This window comes from Plectropomus leopardus, chromosome 6, assembly GCF_008729295.1.
Source record: "Plectropomus leopardus isolate mb chromosome 6, YSFRI_Pleo_2.0, whole genome shotgun sequence".
Classification (NCBI taxonomy): domain Eukaryota; kingdom Metazoa; phylum Chordata; class Actinopteri; order Perciformes; family Serranidae; genus Plectropomus; species Plectropomus leopardus.
The window spans coordinates 1,370,172-1,384,822 of NC_056468.1; the positions used below are offsets into that span (position 1 = coordinate 1,370,172).

Genomic DNA, 14,651 nt, shown 5'->3' on the forward strand with positions numbered 1-14,651 from the left:
ACTCTAAAGTTACTATACCCCATAACAATAGTTCAGTCTGCATGTGCCGGCAAGATAAACAAACTAAAGAAGAAAAACTAAACAATAACAGATTATATGAACAAGAACAGATGAGAACAATACAACCTTGACTTCCTCATACTGCCCTGCCTTCTTCATATACCCATTCATTTGCTGGTGGAGAAACATGCCTACATTGAGTAGGGGCTCCCTCTTTGCTAAAAGCAAAGTTTCCTTCTTCTCTTGAGCCAGTCTCTTAGTCCCTTCTCTCTCAGACAAACAAAAATGACTCTGAGGTGTTTGTGGGAGTCATGGTTTTTCTTTGTGGAGTTTTCATACTTGTTGTCTTTGGAAAACTCTAAGCCTCTCACAGGCCCATCTGGCGTGGTCTGCTGTTCTGGTCCAGTGTGTGTCCTGAGCGAGTCTCTCTTCCCAGTCCACATCAGCTGTTTTCGGTGGGTCCACAGTGTAGCCTCTCTTTCTCATGTCCTGAGCTGCTTCCGCAGTGCTGTTGTAGAGGCGTGGTCCATTTTCCAGTGAATCCTCATCTTTGCCGGGTAAGGTGTTTGGAAGCGGATCTGCTTTTTCACTGAGGAGTTTTTTAATGTCTCTGTACTCTTTTAGTTTGTTATTCACCTCAGTAGGAAGGTCATGTGCGAATGTAACTCAATGCGAGTGTAAGATACTCAGTGCCTTAAGTATCTTATCCTTTGCATTAAATCCCTGAAAATTAACCAGAATGGATCTGGCAATGGTATCATCTTGAGGTTTTGGGCTAATTGACCGGTGGGCTCGTTGGATCTGTAAGTCAGCGTTACTGTCGAGCAGCAACTCCGCTTTCAAAAAGCGGTCAATGAACGCTGGCACTGAGCTTCCCTCTGTGCCTTCGCTAATACCGTATATTCGTATGTTATTACAGCAGGACCTTCCTTCTAGGTTGGTGACTTTAGTCTGGAGGATTTTCCGTTGTTTGAGAGAGTAAAGCAGAGCATCTCGTAACTCTGGTTTAACCGACTCTATTTCGTCTATTTTGGATAGTGGGCAAGTCCTCCTCACCGCTGCCAGCCTCCATCTTGTCTCTATTGATTTTGTTGTCGTTCATCGATTTTCCTTCTGAATATCCTTCTTGAGTTTAAGTGTTCGCAGAAGTTTTCCTGCCTTTAAGCCCCATTCATTATGAATATTTTTTTTCATTTGTTGAAGCGAGAATTCGTGTTTTGGTGGGTTTTTCTTTCTATATTGACTGGGAGAGTTTTCAGTTTAGGTCGCCGCCCTGGTATGCTCACCGTAAATCCCTAATAATATCTTTTTATTTGTTGGTTGTTATTATTGTTTGTTGGATAAGCTGTTTATTAGTGTTGATTTCTCATTAGCTCTTTTTCTTGTGAGGGGTTGCAGTTGTTAGCAAAAATAATAACATCATGTTAAAGCATGCATTAATGTACAATAATTTTCAAAAAGTTCTCCTCTGAGGATACATTTTGTATTATAACAACCATGTTTTATTATACTGTCATTCATTCTCTGTTAACCCAGTTATGTTCCAAATACACACAATAAAATATTGTAATAGTGGATATTTGCTCTACATGCACTGAAATCACAAGCATTTAAAAAAAAAAGAAAATTCTGTGTATTATTATATATTTTATATATTGTATTGTATTGTATTATGTGGGTCCTTTTCTGTCCATTCCAATGGAAAGAGAATCTGAAGACAGAGATTACCTAGAGGTAACTCTTAGCAATTTGGTAGTGCCATGTTCAGCTTGTTTTTTTTTGTTGTAATGAACGGCTGTCTTGGAGATCTTCAGTTTTTTCGCTACCTGTCTCTCACTCATGCCAATTTCCAGCAGTGCCAAGATGGCTGCCTTTGTGGCTTCACATAATTCTTTTGTTTTAGGCATTATGTGAGAGCTGACAACTTCTGAGTTGTGCTACGGCTTGAATGTAAGCAGGAAACCACTCTAGGCCTTTGCATGTGCAGTGCTGCTTGTGACATGAAATGGCCTCTTATATACCCTGGGAATCAATTAAGCTTAAGAATGTCAAATAGGACATAAAGTATTATGTGACCAGCTGCATTTTTTGTTGTGTTCATTGTATTATACGTTTAGTGGTACCAGATATTAGAATGAACAAGAAATTGAAGAAAACAAGGGTGGTCTAATAATTTTTTCCATGACTGTATACATATATTTAATATATAATTTGTCATCATGAGTCAAAATATCCTTAATTTCTGAAAAAAAGTGGACAACCTCCATAGATGATTATTCTGTCAACATGATGTTAACAGAATATTAACACAACATATTAACATACATTTTTAGGTGACTGCATCATTAGAAAATCAAACCAGAAGAGTATTTTTCTGTTAAACTTTATTTCCTCTCATAATTTTCTGGTGACACTGTCCATTCCAATGGCATGAATTTTTTTTTTTTAAATCCCAAGTAAACGCTTTAAATCTTTTGTGTACGTTTTTTGACATTTACAAGTAATATAACATGTTTGCTTTACAAACAGTTCAAATGTGATTAATAGACTGCACTGTGCCCTGTGCTTCCTTCTTGCTTCAAAGTCAGCCATTATTAAGAAAGCTTGTTTGCTTGTATACAGCAGTCCACTTATGATGATGTGAAACACTGTGATTGGCTTACAGACATCCCATCAAATAAGTCTATGGATATGGGTTGAGTCCTGAAGTCTAAAGAGGTATTTCACCAATTTAAATCGTGGACTATCACCTCCCAGAAATCCCTCATACGTGGCCGTTCCCACGTATAAGGAGCTTGCTTTTCCATTATCATGACACATCTTGGTGGCGTTGGATTGGAAATAATGACAGCTTGTGCGGTGGCTGCAACAGAAATAGAGCTGCTAATATTTTGAACATCCATCACCGTGCTTCTTAGAATGTTATCGCCAGAGGAGAAGTCATGTAACATCACTCAGTGAAAATGCAGTCATCTCACATCTCAATTGTGTTTTATGGACATTTAGAAAATATTGCTTAAGTTTTGCACAAATCTGTGATAGAAACCCACCCAGTGTGGACCCAGGTCATAATTCAACACAAATGGTCTGATTCCTTTGTTTCATTTCACTAAGGAAAAAACCTTTTGGAATGTTAGGTTATTTGCTTTCTTGTAGAGGGTTTGATAAGAAAACTCTCTTGTCTATCCACTAAATATACTGTAGAGCTATTATTTTTACGTCCACATGTAAATATGTCTTTTCAATAAACTCTGTGAATTTACTGTCAGCCAAACAAGTTTTAAAAAAGACGGCAAGCAAGCTTGTGAGCACAATGGTGTATAAGCTAGCAAGGAGGAAGGAAACAGAACACTACAGAGAAAATGGAGAAAAGTTCCAGGAGTTATTGTGAGTGACTGGTCCCAGTGAGCTCAGCATCAGCAGTTTACCAACCAGCCCTGCAAGCAGACACTATGCTTATGTCACCCAGCTTGTGGCCACACCTATTGCATGTGAATGTCCATTTGTGGTGTGACCGCAGATTTAGACTTACCTGTTGACAATTCTTGACCCTAAACTAACATTTCTGACTTGTCCAACTCTCCATAACTTGATCATCTACAAGACTGCAGAAAAAAGAGTGATCAAGAAATGATTGATAATGAATGAAAATTTGCAGAATTTTCCTTTCTTTGGAACACCTCTCCAAACTCAGTGACAATCCATTACCTGTGGACTTGGGCGTAACCAAGCCTTTGGGATGACCCAGTTCTAAACCGATACCACAAAACTCAGACGACACTGAGATGCTTTCCCTCAAGATGGAGAAAATCGAGCCTCAGATGGAAGGATGTCTCCACATCACATGAGGGAGGCATCATAAATGCGATAGATTTGGCAGCCTGTTGTGCTGTGATGCTCCACAGCGGTTTATATTGGCTCAGAACCCAGACTGGAAGTTACAGTTGTTGTCCATCCTAACAGAGAGCTGTGACTTTCAGCATGGACTTCACAGAGGAACAGGAAATATGTCGGAAATCAGAGAGCTGTGGAAGTCGGCCCGGGCAGCCACAGCAACCATAGCACCATGCCTTCTGATAAAGCATGTGTCCAAGTGGTTCCTTCTCAACATAACATGGGATAATAACACATGTCCATATAAATTGTTATTGGCTTGTTGTGCTTGAATGTGTGGAACATGACTCATCCTCTTTAAAGAGTGTCACAGCTAACAGCTTTTATGGAACAGAAGTCAACATTTCCACAAAGGATCCTGCTTAGGCTGAGGATTCACAGTTGAGTAAACACTGTGATGTCAAAGGACTATCACTACTAAAAGTACTCTGAGTATGCTGATAGTACTGCTGTTGGCTGCTTGGTTCAATTCTTGGTTGAATCTCTTTCCTCCCCTGCCCTGCACTCATTTTAGAAAACTAGAGATCTAATCTCTACTCTAATGTCAAAACTGCTTGATGTCTATAGCGATGCTTGCAGCTCAGTGACAATGCTGATATGCAAGTGTTTAACAGGTCATGGAATAAGTAAGATTAATGTAGAATGGAGAACAGACTGTGTCACTAGAATAGGTGTCCATTAAAAGTTTTTTACATACACCCTGCAGCAAATAAGAATTGAATATTCACCCAGACTATGGTACAATAAAGCAGAATTCAGTATGTTAGCAAAATATATTTGCTTAATTAACACAAATACAGATAAGACTGATAGTAATGTTGTTAGTTTTGCAGATATTTGGTCATAAACCATAAGTATTGGACACATTGAGGTGTTGACCTGATGGTGGTGCTACATGCTCCATGAATGATGGCACCAATTTATAAGCTAGGCCTACTCTAACCAATAGTTGTGGAGACATTTCATCCAAAACCACAAATGAAATATCGTTAAAAGTTTGACCATGGCATGAATTACTTGGGCACTGATTTGTCAGTGGGAATCCAGCCAAAGTTCTTAACCTTGTCACTGACTTCCACAGGTTAGTCTATAGACACTGGCATGGTGTTGATGCCTGCCAATGCAGGGTTCATAATCAGCACAAACCTCCTGTGCATTAACAGAGTTCAGACTGAAAATATCACAAGGTAAAAGACAGAAAGTAAACCATAGCTGCTATTGAATCTATAAAATCCGTAACAAGGCCCAGTGTATCAGACATAGAAGGTAGATTTATTGGTCATTTTTTAAACAAAGAATTTAAATTTATCCATGATCCTGCTACATCTTTGGAGCCAAAGGATGAGTCGACCAAAATCAGCAGCTACTATGAAGATTCCATCCGGTTGCTTGGGTATGTTGCTGCTGGTGGCATCGTTCAATTCCTGAAGTGCATTTTTTGAACTTGCATCAAAGTCTTGAGTCCTTATGGCACCCAACAAGGTCAGCCCATCCAGCGCAACAGCTTGATCTGGGATGTTAGGGGTTAACCATGTCTCTGTGAAGATGTATGCAGAACAATCCCAGATTGGTGACTCCCAGTGGTGGTGGTAGAGACACAGGAGCAGTATCTTAGTGTCTTTGGGTCCAATTTGTGTAAAACTGCTTAAATGAAAGAGCAGAAATTAGCATTTAAGGAGCACAATAGATTAAACTATGTTTTCATAGGACTGTTTTCTACTCTGGACATTAAAATACCATTTAAAAAAAAGTTTAAGAATCAAAAATCACATTGCATGTTTGATCTCAACAGTTTACAGTGTAAATGTAAGGAGTTTTGCCCTGATGCTGGGTTGATAGTTAACATGGGTGTATTTGGAGTCAAGGTGTTCACTGCCCTCCAGTGGTCATTGCAACACAGAGAAACTGAGAGATGCAGCTAAGTGTTTCTATCAGGTGCATGAATGACATCCTCTGACAGTCTATCCTGTCAGTTCATATCAAACCGATAAGTAACTGATTATTATTGGATTATTGGCAACTTCAGGGGCAAGTCTCTAGTAAAGGTCTTTTGTCTGTTCCAGAGTCCAGGCTGAAGACTAGAGGGGACATAACTTTTGCAATCAAGACTCAGAGCCTGCCTGAGTGACTGTTTTTGTTTAAGTCTCTCCTAAAAATGTACTTCTATCAGAAAGCGTATCCTGATTTTATCTGAGCTGTTTGACAATTTTATTGCTATCTTACTGATTTTAAGTCTCATTCATTATCTTGATTTTAGTTCAGCCCTTCTTGTATTCTTTAATTTTTTTTATGTCATTTTATTAGTTTGTTTTATTCTTCTCGTGTTAGTTTTATTGTAAAGCACTGTTGTGACAGGTTATATGTAATTAAAGTTTATTATCATTGCTATTATTATAAATAGATTGATTTATTAAAACTTTTTCCACAGAAATGTTTTAATAATTGTTTTGTAACAATTTTAAGAGGTTAATTTAAATATGAAACACAGTTGGACAGTAGAAAAATAAAGCTTATTGCCAATCCCTTGAGGAATGAGAATCAGAATCAAAAAATAATCTATTGATTCCCATGGTTTGTTACAGCTGCTCAGATGCCAAGGATAGAAAATTACTAGGAAGTAGAAACACACACAAAGTCTTTAAAATTATAAAATAGCAATAATAAAAACAAACTACTACTTTACATACTAGTGTATATAAATATTTAAAATTCTAAATATGTATAATGTGCTGAGTGTGTAAAAATACAAAACTATATGCCTCATGCCACAATACAAAGTGTAAAACTAGTATCTAAAGTTACAAAAAGAAACATGTGTATGGTGCAACAATGTGCAATACAATATTTACATAAGTAAGAGAACAATATGAATATATACAGTACAATATGTTGTCAAATAAAGCCTACATTTAAAAAAGCTAATTTCATCATGTGACTTCATATATAATCTCCTACAGCCTATCAAGACATACAGGACATAGTTGCCCACACAACATTATAAGATGCTGTCCTCTACTGGAACTCAGCTAGAAGTACAGCAAAACCCCCAGACCTCATGTGCCCTGCTTTGTCCAAATTCAATCCCATAAACGTTAGCGGTGATGTTTAAACCTTTCTGTGAAGTGGGTGGAGGGGTTCAAAAAAAACAACCACCTCAAAGTGACCTCTTCATGTCCCATATATTATGCCTTTATGAATATATGCAGGTATCATTGTAGGCTTTTTCTCTTTATTTGGCCATATAATACCTAAGATTTGACTGTATAAATGGATGGATGTAAGGATGAGATACTGACTAACACACACACACACACACACACACACACACACACACACACATTTCTGATTACCACAGGAACGTTACACAGTTTTGAAAATGTTTTTGAACACATTTTCTCCTTCAGGTATCCACAGTATAGTATCAAAGAGAAGGTGTGAGCTACAGCCATGTAAACTATAACATATACACACACCATAATTTGTTTGATAGCTGTTTCCCATGTCAGTACCGCATATACACACACACGCACGCACACACACATACTGACACCCAATGTGAGCTTAGTGGATGTGAATGTGCATATTAAGAAGCCACTACAAACTCATAAATCATTTTGACTTTGGACACGCCCCCTCCTCTCCTATTGGCTGCTGCGCGCTTCATGTCGGTTACGTCCCCTCTCGGTAATTTAAATAGCCCCTTGCGCAATTTGATGAATAGTGTCCCTGTCAAAAGCGTTGGAGACAGATGAAGGAATGTGGACGGAGAGACAGCTGTAACAGAGAGGAGAGGGCGAACAGCTGCGTCATGTCTCCTCCTCGCGCTTTCATGTGGTAGTTTCTCTCCGGAGCTGGAGGTCGGGGGAGAGTTTGCTCAACTATTCCCGTCACCGTGCTGCCGTCCCGGGCTTTCTCTGTTGCTTTGCGTTGTTTCTAGGAAGCTATGGAGAACACAAGATGTAAAGTCCCAGTGTTATAAGCGAGTCGAGGTTGTTGTGAATAATTTATCCGGCTTGTCAAACTTCACTGCGGAAAGGGAAAGCTTCGGCACGGCTGAGGAAGGTAACGTCTCTGTTTTTACTCTTTTTTTTTTTTTTTTTTTTTTTTTTAAATATGCGCGCGCGTTACTGAGGCATTACAGGTTTCTTTTAAGCTAGCCCCTCCTGCCTGTAAACAGCGTGTCTGTTAAGATATATCATTAAGTTACTCAATTTAATGAGACGTAGTTTATGCATAAGAAAACATTTTATAACGTTTCTCGTGTTACAGTTACTGTTACAGCTGGAACTCTTCCAGAACTCGCTTGGTGACCCCCCCCCCCGCCACCAAAACACACCAAAACACACCATAGACTGCATGCCTGTAACATTAACCCTCTGGAACCTGGATCCAGCTATATTGTGCTGTTTTCAGACGCCTTTTACCATTATTTAAATCTTTGACATGTGAGCACATTGGTTTGAAGTTGGCATAAAATAACCTGCAAATTGCAAAAAAATGAATACAAACAGGTGACTACCAAATAACCTGAAAATTAGCTATATATTATATATATATATATATATATATATATATATATATATATATATATATATATATATATAGTTCAGTTTATTATTATAGATATCATAAACTATTATAGTGTTTCTGTTTTATTTTAACACTTTTTCAGGTCATTTTCTGTTTTATTCTGTTACTTTTCTTTCCTTTTTTGATAATTTTCGGTAACATTATTACAGCTATTTACTATTTCTTGCTTATTTCATGTTAATTCTTCCATGTTTTCCATGTTTGCCATCTTTTCATGTTTTTGAAAGAAATCAAGCCAGTTTTCCCATCGGTCTACCTGCCAAATCTAAAATAAGATTACTTGTGATTTATTCATGTTAAAGCTTTAGTGAACACAATTTTTAATCTATGTTCGATTTTATGTGCTACTTACTGTATACAGACTATTTTGTTTATCAGTATGTTGGTGTCTGGGTCAACCTGTTAGAGCTTTTCAAGGGACCATGTTAACAATCAGATGCTGAATGATCTCTCTCATGCTGAAGCCTTGTCAAGGTTTGTCAGCAAGTTAAAATGACTCTTGTGTAGTAGGATTTATTACAAGCTCATGTTTGTAATTATTGCAAAGACAATATCCATAGCCAAATGTATACATTTTATACAAAAGTACTGTCATCGTTGATATTAGACAAGTATTACTGCAAGAGCCAATGTTATCCTTAAAAGGTGGAGGAGTGAACATAGCAGCTCTTCTACCTGTCTCACTTGTCAAACTATTGTGTGTCTAGGAGCCTCTGAGGGCTCACATCAGCATGGTGAACAGCCAAGCGTCAGGCGTACTGCCGGCCCCCAGGTCATGTGCAGGATGTGGGGGGAAGATTGCAGACCGCTTCCTGCTCTTCTCCATGGAGCGCTACTGGCACACTCGCTGCCTCAAGTGCTCTTGCTGCCAGGCCCAGCTGGGGGACATTGGCACCACCTGCTACAGCAAAGGGGGCATGATTCTGTGTCGGAGTGACTACATCAGGTGAGAGGAAGAAATAGGTGGCAGAGGAAGAGGGAGGAGGGAGGAGAGGAAGCTGCTGATTTTAGAATTTGGAGGCTGCACAGACTGAGCAATCTGTGTTTTTGTGTTTGCAGACTGTTCGGGCACAGCGGGGCTTGCAGCGCCTGCGGCCAATCGATCCCAGCCAACGAAATGGTGATGAGGGCGCAGGGAAATGTTTACCACCTCAAGGTAAATCCCCAGCTCTCACATCAGTGTGCTTTGTCTCCCGCTGCTTGTTTGACAGGAACATCTGGGACTTGGTGGGCAGAGACAGTGAGGCGGGAACAAGTGTCCCCTAAGTATCAGGAGAGAAATGATTTTGCCCTCCGTCTTTTACCTACTCACTGTTAAACTTTGATTGAGACATATTTTTGAATCTTTCAAGATGTGTTTCAACAGATTTTATGGTTTCATAAACATTTATCATCCAGTTTCAGGATGACAAAATTCTGTTTCAACTCTTGATGTGATGCTCTTAGTATATTGTGCTGTAATGGCTAGAATTCGATCCATTTCCATTTCTGACCCTTTGTTTTTATTTCTGCTCATCTGTAGTGTTTCAGCTGTGCCACCTGTAGAAACAGACTGATGCCTGGAGATCGTTTCCATTACATCAACGGTACAATCTTCTGTGAGCACGACAGACCCGGCGCCGTCTTGCTCAACAGCCACCTGCCTCCACTTCAGAGCAACTCTGTGCTGACGGACCAGAAGGTGAATAAAGACACCACAGAATCAGTCTCCTTACATGAATATCACTGTGCTTTAATGTTAACGAGGTTATATTTACATTCCTCCTGGGGCACCAGCTGGGCGCGTCATTAATATGAAGAAAATTAATCAGCATAGTGGGTAAAATACTAAAAATATCATAGATGCTATTTCAAAATGCAGTGAACAGTCTTTACTTACAATACGTCACAGCAGGAACTGAAAAATTGAAACAGTGTAAAAAAGGTGAAAAACACTTAAGACTTAAGAGTCAGGTTGCAAGGGTCTCAGAAAATATTGCGGTTTCGCAGTATCACAATATTACACAATCATTATTATTATTATTATCAGAATGACCCTTGAAAAAAGAGAGGTTAATTTTGGTCGAATAAACATTTTATTTATGCTTTACTTTTTACTGTAATTGAAACTTGAAGCCATTTTCAATGTGTAAAAAGTCTCCATTTCGAAAATAAGAAAAAAAAGGTAAGATTCTTTAACCAGTCATGTTATTTTTCATCATCATAGATAAGCACATGTACACTATATGATGACCTATATGATGATAAAAGTTAGGGAATTCACAATGACATTTTCGAGGCCTGGAAAAGTCATGAAATTAAAAAGAATAATGGAAAGTTTCGGAACAGTCATTTGTTGTGTGTAATTAAAATTGTTCCAGTTATCTTTCGTGGATAACATCCACACAAAGGCATAATTATTTTCTGTAGCTGTGGACCTAATGCCACGATGTGTGACAGCGTTTTGTTTAACATCCTTTCCTCTTTCTCTCTGTGCTTTGTCTCTCCCGTCATGTATTCCAGCTCAAATTATTTTTGAATAGAGTTTGAATCTTATATGTTAAACAAAAAAAAAACAACGGGCAAATTTTGCAAGAATTTAAAAAATCAATAAATAAAATTTGAGTTTTAAAATTTTCTCCATGAAAAAGTGTGGGGCCCTTGTGTACTTTATATTTCCACTCATTTTCAAGTGAAATATTGTACTTTATACTGTGCTATGTTTATCTGAAAGCCTTGTTGTTAATTATATGGGAAATAAATATTTTACATATATACCATATTGTCAGCATATAAAATTCAATGTTTCAGATTAATATTAAAAATCATTTTTTCATTTAAGATCAGCTCCACCTTGACCAGCTAAAACATTAAAATACTGCTTACCTGTATCAGTAATTGTAATCTCATTATGATAATAAAATGACAGTGACAGGATTGTTCTGCCAAGTAACACTAATAAGCACTATCGTTTTTGATACTTGGTACATTTTGCTGTTAATACTTATTTACTTTCAAAGGCATTACATAGTAATGCATAAATTATAGTGGGGTATATATAGTTTATAGTTTAAATTTATTGTATTTGATGTTGATATGGACATCACAGTAGCATTAGAAATGCACATTTATGCACAAGCACTAGATGCCCTGATGTTAGTGTTTGTAGTGGAATGCTAATTTGCAACACCTGTCACAGGAGGCTTTAGAAAAAAAAAAGATTATTGAAAAGAAAAGAAAAAAATGCATCCATAAGCACACAAGGAAATCAAAAAAGGAAATGTACATAAACAAAATACACCCACACAAAGTTCAAAATGCAAGTGTGTGTGTAAAGAGTCAGAACAATGACACTGCCGTCATTTAATACAGGGATACTAAACGTGTGAGTGACAAGTCGCAACAGCACTGTACACTTTTCTAGGATTTTAGCACGTTTTTAAGATTTTAGGATGTTTTTCAGATTTTAGAACATTTTAAGACATATCTAGGATCAGGGGGTGTGCGGGATCCTCCACTGCCACTTGTTTTGATAAACAAGTTCTTTATTGATGCTGTTTATGCACTCTGGCACCTTATTTAAAAGTACAAAAATGATTTTCAGTGTGAATCACTTTAAAGTGAATCAGAAAATGGTTTTGGGAGGCCACCCAGCACCTTTTGGGGGCCAGATTCAGGCTTTGGGCTGCAAGTCACTAAAAAACACATTGATTAAAAAAATAGAATGATACTTTAAAATCAGAATACTTCTTTTACTCCTGAAAGATCAGATGTGACTGTAGGACAGCGGTGTTATCTGATATCTCTTTTTGCTATATATCATTTTGTCATCTACAGTAATTTAACTGTTATTTACGACATATATAGTATGTCTGTCTGTCCTGGAAGAGGGATCCCTCCTCAGTTGCTTTTCCTGAGGTTTCTACCATTTTTTTTTCCTGTTAAAGGTTTTTTTAGGGGAGTTTTCCTTAGATGATGTGAGGGTCTAAGGGCAGAGGGATGTCGCATGCTGTAAAGCCCTCTGAGGCAAAATTGTGATTTGTGATAATGTGCTTTATAAATGAAATTGTACTGAATTCATAACTGAACTGAAAAAATCCTCAACTTTACATCCCTAAGATACTGATTTTCTAATGGTCTGTACAAGTAGCACATTATTATTATAATCTATTAAATGAATTCATATCATGTTGCATGTCAAATTTATTTATTCACAAGTAGGCATACAACAGATGTAGTTTTGTTTATGTGTGTGTATGTGTATATGATAACAGAAGAACAGCTGTGGGGCTCTGTGTGTTGTTGCAGTGACCCTGACCCTTGTCCCACTCTCTGGTCTTGTGTGCAGGTATGCTGAGTGGCAGGAGTGCTGCATGTTTTCCTCCCCCTCCCTCCCGAGCTTCACTTTTCTTTGGTGCACTATTCCTCTCCTGCTACTGTTGTTGTTGTGGACTCTCATCTCTGCCTCACCTCTCTTCCTCGGGGAGGATGCAGTTTCTCACCAAGATCTTCGTCCATCACCGTACCAGAGACTCTATATACCGCATTCAGAGTCTCATTTATGTTGTGTTCAATGTTAACGTGGTCTGTGCATCATGCAAAGACTTGAGATTATGTGGACTGCACTGGCAGAAGGCTTCTTCAGGACTAAGAGAAAGCAAAACAATGACGATGAAAACCTGCGCCAACTGGCAGATGGAATAAAAGATGTCTGAATGAACATTTGATGGATTGCTGTAAAGTGACTGTCAAAGCTTTGCTTACGGCGTGTGGCATCATGTCCCCTCAACCTCAGTGTTTCTAATGAACTCTTGATCTCTCTTGTATTTCTTCATCTGAGATCTCACACACTGAGTTTGGAATATGACATTGATGGGTGTCAGGCACAAATCCAGAAAATCTGAACATGTTCAGTCATGGGAGACCTTTAAATGAGTTTTAAAAATAGTCAGAAGTGAGATTCAAACCCACAACAGAAACTTTTTTAACCCTTTGAAACCTGGAGTGACATCATTTCCCTTGCTTTTAGACGCCTTTCAAAAGTATTTAAATCTTTGAACGTGGAGTAAATTGGTGCAATTTCTCTCAAAAACATGGGAAAAAGGCAATAAGCAACTTGGTAGGAAATGTTTCACAATCTGCAAGAAATTAGTAGATGCAGATTTTTTTTAAAAGAAAAAAACTAGGGAAAGTATATTAATATATATCATAATTACATTTTATAATTATGTTACAAATGCATTCATATTTCAGGCACTTCCAGATCATTTCCATTATTGTTTCTAAACTTTGTTTTCTTTTTTCTGTTGTTTCTAACACATTTCCAGGTCATTTTCTTCTACTTTTTACTAATTTCTTGCTAATTTGGGGGTAATTTCCTCTTTCATTGCTCATTGTCTTCTTCCCAATATTTCTGAAAGAAATAAAGCAAATTTGCTCATGGTTTCAGAGAGTCAAAGTTAAAAACAATTGTTTGTCAGAAGTAAGATTAAGGAAACAAAAATCTAAAGTTGCTGTATCTTCAGGCCCTGCACAAGGCACCGAAATCATCCAGTGAAGGTTTCATTTTCTTCCGAGTTTTACTTCTCTATCAGATGCCTGTTCAGTGTGTGGAAAAGAAATTGTGGAGCTGAAAAGAAAAATCCTATTAAAATAATTTTCCTGTATCACGAATGGCGTCATTTTGAAGCCCCTTTACGGCATTACAGTGGCATTATCTTGCATGGCACCCAGCATGGTGGATGTGACTGTCTCTCTCACTGTCTTTAGCCCTGTATGGTGAAAACATGCCTGATTACCCCGAGGAATGGAATTAAGGGGCTTGAGCTCTGACCATTTACAGAAGCAATTAAACATGAGCCCTGTATCTGTGCTGCTGGAGCTCTTGGGAGGCTGAACTTGGGGCATATCCTGTGGCTGACTGGCTCGGTGGCTGCCTGCCGCTAATAAAGCCTAATCTGAAAGCAGGCTAATTAAAGGGGAGTGGCCCCCTCTCCATCCAGGGCATTTGAAACAATCTGATGTATTTACTGTTTACCATGTTCCAATTAAAGCTCCAACACAGACCGGTTTGTTTCCCACTGCAGCTCTTTGTTCTCTGCCACTCCGCATGGCTGCTGAAAATTATTTTCCAGAGCTGCATCTAATTCGCTCCAACTCTGTGTGCCTTCTTAATGTAAAAACTCAAG

General features: G+C 38.3%; 1 protein-coding gene across 1 annotated transcript; it reads left to right on the forward strand.

Annotated features, from left to right (window-relative positions):
- The first annotated feature begins 7,801 nt into the window (after positions 1–7,801).
- si:dkey-90l8.3 (LIM domain transcription factor LMO4-B) lies at positions 7,802–13,516 on the forward strand. Its single transcript, XM_042488214.1, has 5 exons — positions 7,802–7,956; positions 9,192–9,430; positions 9,544–9,640; positions 10,007–10,165; positions 12,812–13,516. The coding sequence occupies exons 2-5, from the start codon at positions 9,216–9,218 to the stop codon at positions 12,818–12,820; spliced, it is 480 nt and encodes a 159-aa protein (XP_042344148.1). The 5' UTR covers positions 7,802–7,956; positions 9,192–9,215; the 3' UTR covers positions 12,821–13,516.
- Positions 13,517–14,651: the final 1,135 nt, after the last annotated feature.

Coding starts and splice junctions, on each gene's coding strand:
- si:dkey-90l8.3 (XM_042488214.1), top strand. CDS start 9,216: ATGGTGAACAGCCAAGCGTCAGGCGTACTGCCGGCCCCCAGGTCATGT. Junction 9,431..9,543: donor TGTCGGAGTGACTACATCAG/GTGAGAGGAAGA, acceptor TTGTGTTTGCAG/ACTGTTCGGGCACAGCGGGG. Junction 9,641..10,006: donor GAAATGTTTACCACCTCAAG/GTAAATCCCCAG, acceptor GCTCATCTGTAG/TGTTTCAGCTGTGCCACCTG.